The 4,865-nt window shown below is 49.2% G+C and overlaps 1 protein-coding gene across 10 annotated transcripts in view; it reads left to right on the forward strand.

The window, feature by feature from the left end:
- The window catches only part of ANKRD6 (ankyrin repeat domain 6), a 158,457-nt gene extending 153,605 nt beyond the window's left edge, over positions 1–4,852 (forward strand). For all 10 annotated transcript variants that reach the window (XM_005872084.2, XM_005872085.2, XM_014544473.1 and 7 more), the window contains 3 exons: positions 1,425–1,538; positions 2,234–2,351; positions 3,492–4,852. In XM_005872084.2, the coding sequence (XP_005872146.1) occupies positions 1,425–1,538; positions 2,234–2,351; positions 3,492–4,063 (804 nt within the window). In that variant the 3' untranslated portion in view covers positions 4,064–4,852. The remainder of the gene's footprint in view (positions 1–1,424; positions 1,539–2,233; positions 2,352–3,491) is intronic.
- Positions 4,853–4,865: the final 13 nt, after the last annotated feature.

The raw sequence follows: 4,865 nt of genomic DNA on the forward strand, positions 1-4,865 counted from the left end.
GTTAGGGGCAATCAGGCAGGCAGGCAAGTGGATAGGGGCAATCAGGCAGGCAGGTGAGCGGTTAGGAGCCAGCAGTCCCGGATTGCAAGAGGGATGTACGACTGCCAGTTTAGGCCCGATCCCACAGGGTCCTGGATTGCGAGAGGGTGCAGGTCGGGCTGAGGAACCACACACCCCCACCGCCCCATGCACAAATTATGTGCACCGGGCCTCTAGTCCTATATAATATCCTATATACTAAAAGCCTAATATGCTAAGTGTCTGGTCAGCCTGTCGGCCATTAAACCAATCAAAGTGTAATATGCTAATGAGTGCTAAGGCTGCTCAGCCACTCTCCATGACATGCACTGACCACCAGGGGGCAGACAGTCAACCGGTAGGTTAGCTTGCCCTGGAGCCCTCCCTCAGTCCCTCCCCAGCCCCAATTGTGCACCGGTGGGGTCCCTCAGCCTGGCCTGTGCCCTCTCGCAATCCAGGACCCCTCAGGGGATGTCGGAGAGCCAGTTTCAGCCTGATCCCGCAGGCCAGGCTGAGGGACCCCACCCTGTCAAAGAAGGGAAGGTTCAGCTCTCCTGGCCCGTAGGGTCCTGTGGGAAGTTTCAGGATGAAGAGGGAACCCAGCGGGTATGTGATTGAGAGGTGGTGACAGTCATTTCTTCTCTGATCAGTCCCATTGAACTCCCTCCACAGCCTTCCTCACGCTCGCTTTGGCCATATTTAGTGAAGCACCAGGAGGATTTGTGCACTGGCTGGATAAATGCCCTGAGCACCCAGCTGCTTTCACTGCCTCTTAGGCAGCCACTAACATTTAAAAGGGGGGACTAGCCCTAGCTGGGTTGACTTGGTGGATAGAGCATTGGCCTGTGGACTGAAGGGTCCCAGGTTCGATTCAAGTCAAGGGCACATGCCCGGGTGCGGGCTCCATCCTCATTATGGGGCTTGCTGGAGGCAGCCAATCAATGATTCCCTCTCTCATCATTGATGTTTCTATCTCTCCCTTTCCCTTCCTCTCTGAAATAAATAAAAATATATTTTTAAAAATAAAAGGGGGAGAATAGCTCCATACTTTAAGAAATAGTTTTTCTTTTCAATCATAGTCACAGAAACACTGTTCTGAGACCTATAGAAATTCTCTTTTACCTACAAGGTCTTTATTGGCTTAAATTTTATAATTACTGTGTATTCATAGTCTCTTAAACCCCTTAGGGACTTTACCAAGTGAGAAAAAGAAACATTGGCCTACATGGAATCCTGATTGGAATTCTGGAAAATGAGAGTTCCGTGAATACTGCTTGAAAATGGAATAGAATGAGGGTGGAGGTTTGCTTGCCTTCTCTCTGGTCCCTGTTTGGTACCCCAGGTCCCCTCCTCAGGGGTCCATCCTTAGGTCATCTCAGCCATGCACTCTGCCCATTGAATCCTAGATGCGTGTTCTGGACAAGCTGATGGTCGAGCGACTCTCGGCCGAGAGGACAGAGTGCCTGAGCCGCCTGCAGCAGCACTCGGACACAGAGAAGCTTGAGGGCGAGAAACGCCAGGTGAAAACCAGTACCTGTCAGTCCTTACCTGGTGGTTTACCACACTTCTCCTTGGAATTGAAAGACGGAGGCCTATCATTGAAAGCTCAGAGGCTGGGGTCCCCTAAAGCGGTTTGCAGCACATAGCACGTCATTTGCATCACTTTGCGATGAAGTCAATAGGAAAGGACCTGCCTTTCAGTTCGTGTTTGTTGCTGAATATGCCGGCAACAGGTGGGGACTGAAAAGTTCCTAGAACATGCTGAGGGAACTGTGACGTCTGCCCCGGAGCATGTCTGTGTGTGGTGTGTTCATTGGGCCATTCCTCTATTGAACAAGATCTGGTTCCTGCCCTCAGAGTGTGTGGTCTACTCGGGACAATAGACCTAAAATGAGCACTTGTGAGAGCCCGTGCTCCTAAGCAGGCAGAACTGCTTAGTTGGGAAGACGTGGGAAGCTTTGGGTGTTTGAGTTGAAGGTGGCTCTAAGTCACTTAATGAGGATTGTAGACACTGTCAGCCTGGGTGTTGGGTGAATCCTGGTCTATAGAGGGCAAGCAAAGAGGTTGTGTGTGGCCTGTGGGAGGGGGGTTATCCACAGGGTTGAGGCTTGTCAAGATGGTATTCTCAACTATCATAGTTTAAAAGTCCATTCTTGATGCTTTATTCATTAACCATGGATTAAATTCACCTGAGTATTTTGTGGGTGCTTTTCAGATGTCCTTGGTGGATGAATTAAAAACCTGGTGCATGTTGAAGATTCAGAATCTGGAACTGAAGCTTTCAGGAGACTCTAGAGCTAAATCCACGCCATCTACTTGCGAGTCCTCCACAGGTAACCCTCATGCAGAGAGAGAGCCCTTCCACCCAAAGGTGATGAAAACCCCCAAATCTTGTTCTCTCCTGCATCCTAAGGCGGCCCATAGGATAGGGCTGTGGAAAACTGGATTGCAGAGCAACCTGTAGGGGCAAGGACAGGCTTTCTCACTGCTGTATACCAGGTCCTGTGCAGCAGTAAAGCTCTCTCATCTAAGTGGTCAGCATATTGGAATGAAGGAATAAAAGAATTGTTGTGATCGTTGATAGCAAGTGCTTCAGGTACAGTGTTGATGGTGTAGAGTGGACCCCGTCCTGAGGGGTGATGAATGGACATCTGTCTCCTCAGCAGCTGCCCTGGTACCTCTTCCCCCTCTTCTCCTCTGTGATTGGCCTTTTACCTTCGTCCAACTCTGTGAAACCTCGTTGAGTGCACATCATGTATTGAAGCTGCCTCAGGTGCTAAGTCAGAGATGCTTCTGCAAAGCATCGTTACATTGGCCACAGAGATTACCCACAGTGATAGCTTTAAGGACATTCAGAGACTTAGAAATTAGGCTTCCATGGGGGGTTTTGGTATGTTGAGAGTCTTATGTTACCACAGACCATCTCTGGGACTGTGGTTTTATCTTCTTTATGCTCATGACAATGGCGAAAATCCTTGGCAGATTTCTCATGCGAGGACTAGTTCTGGAGCTTGGCGTGGAGCTCTGAGAACGGGGGATAGGACCGCCTTTCCCAATTGGACCTTCGCTCAGGGAACCAGTACCTGGGGCTGTGGTGTGGAAAGGGATACTCATTCTCATTGGTAAATGCCCAGGTATGTTTTGAGACACTTGGTGAGCTGTGCCATCCTTGGCCGTCAGGTAATGGTGCCCGGAGCCTTCCAGAGTGGATTGAGACAGGCTAAAGGAAAGGCCAGCACCTTTTTTGGCTTAGATGCCACCAGCATGGCTAACACAGTATCCATGAAAGCCTTGACAAGCCAGATGGTCATCAGGAGAGAAGGGGCAGGAAGGGCAGAGCAGCAGCTGCACACTGGTTGGTGAGTGGGAAGGCTGGTGGTCTGCAGGGTCCTCAGGGCTCCCAAAGGCCGACCTACAGCCATGTGACTGTGCCTGTGGCTTTGCTCTGACTTGTGTTTTCCTTCCCAAACCAGCTGTGGATCCATCAGTGGTGACGGCAGGTCCAGTCGCAGCTTCTGACAGTTCCCCTCGGGTGGTCAGGCCCAAGGAAAAGGGACTCAGCTCCACGGCCGCCCACAGGCTCCAGCAGGAGCTGTCCTCCTCCGACTGCACAGGCTCCCGACTGAGGAGCGTCAAGGTCCAGACAGCCTTGCTGCCCTTACAAGAGGCAGCCAGATGTGATCAGCAGGCCGGGCCCTGCGTCCACAGAGGCACCCAAACCAAGAAGTCTGGGAAAAGTGGGCAGACGAGGCATCGAGCCCAGCCACCAGCACCCAGCACCACCTGCGGGCAGCCACCACCAGCTACCGGCAGCGAGCAGACTGCCTCTCACATTCGAGACACCTCCCAAGCTCTGGAGATCACCCAGTATTTTTTTGAGGCTGTTGCTACCCAGATGGAGAAGTGGTATGAAAGAAAGATTGAAGAAGCACGAAGCCAAGCCAGTCAGAAAGCCCAGCAAGACAAGGCCACCCTGAAGGAACATATCAAAAGTTTAGAAGAGGAACTTGCTAAACTAAGGACGAAGGTGCAGAAGGAAAATTAGGGCCTGGGAAGTGGCTCAAGAAAGGATCCTTGAGGATTTCTGGTATAGCGACTGCAGAATAGCTGTGCCCCAAGTGTCAATTTGAGTGCACATAGCAGACTTGCCTTTAAAAAACATCACTAGTTTCTAAAATGTGCCAGACACACACGTTTCCTGTGCCCTGAAGTTATGAAGACATCAACAATTAAACTGAAACCAGGGAAAGCTTGTTTAGTTTCAGGTTTCATTACAAACTTAAAACCTCAGCCCAGGTTCATCTGAAGTTCAAAAGCTCAGATTAAGCGAACCACCTAGATACTCAATGATGTGTAAACCTAAACCCTAAAATTCAGGATGTACAAAATAATAAAAATCAAAAGCAAGAAAAAAGAAGTTAATCCCTTGTGAACTTAAATCAAGTCATCATTCATGTGAACACACCTGCTGTGCCTAGACAAGAGTGTCTTTCCGTCAGAGCCGTAATGGAGATGCGCTAACGCCTCCCTCAAATGCCGAATTCTCAGAGTGCTGACACTCTAACCAGGTGAAATTTATCACACAGAGTCTGAGGAGAAAGGGATTTTCATAATGTCACAAGATCCAGTATAACTGAAAAGAAAATGTTTTAAAAAGTCAGAGTGTGTTTAAAAAATGAGTCATTGGATAATAGCACTGGGAATGTTTGTTAATAATGAACACAGATGAGAAAGATTCAAACCATTTGATCACAGTTTCTATATTTTCAGCCAAAATATAGAAATACTATATTTTCAGTGAATCCTTGTGATTTTAAAGCAGATTAATGGGCGGGGGGGGGGGGGGG

Source organism: Myotis brandtii, unplaced genomic scaffold, assembly GCF_000412655.1.
Source record: "Myotis brandtii unplaced genomic scaffold, ASM41265v1 scaffold365, whole genome shotgun sequence".
Classification (NCBI taxonomy): domain Eukaryota; kingdom Metazoa; phylum Chordata; class Mammalia; order Chiroptera; family Vespertilionidae; genus Myotis; species Myotis brandtii.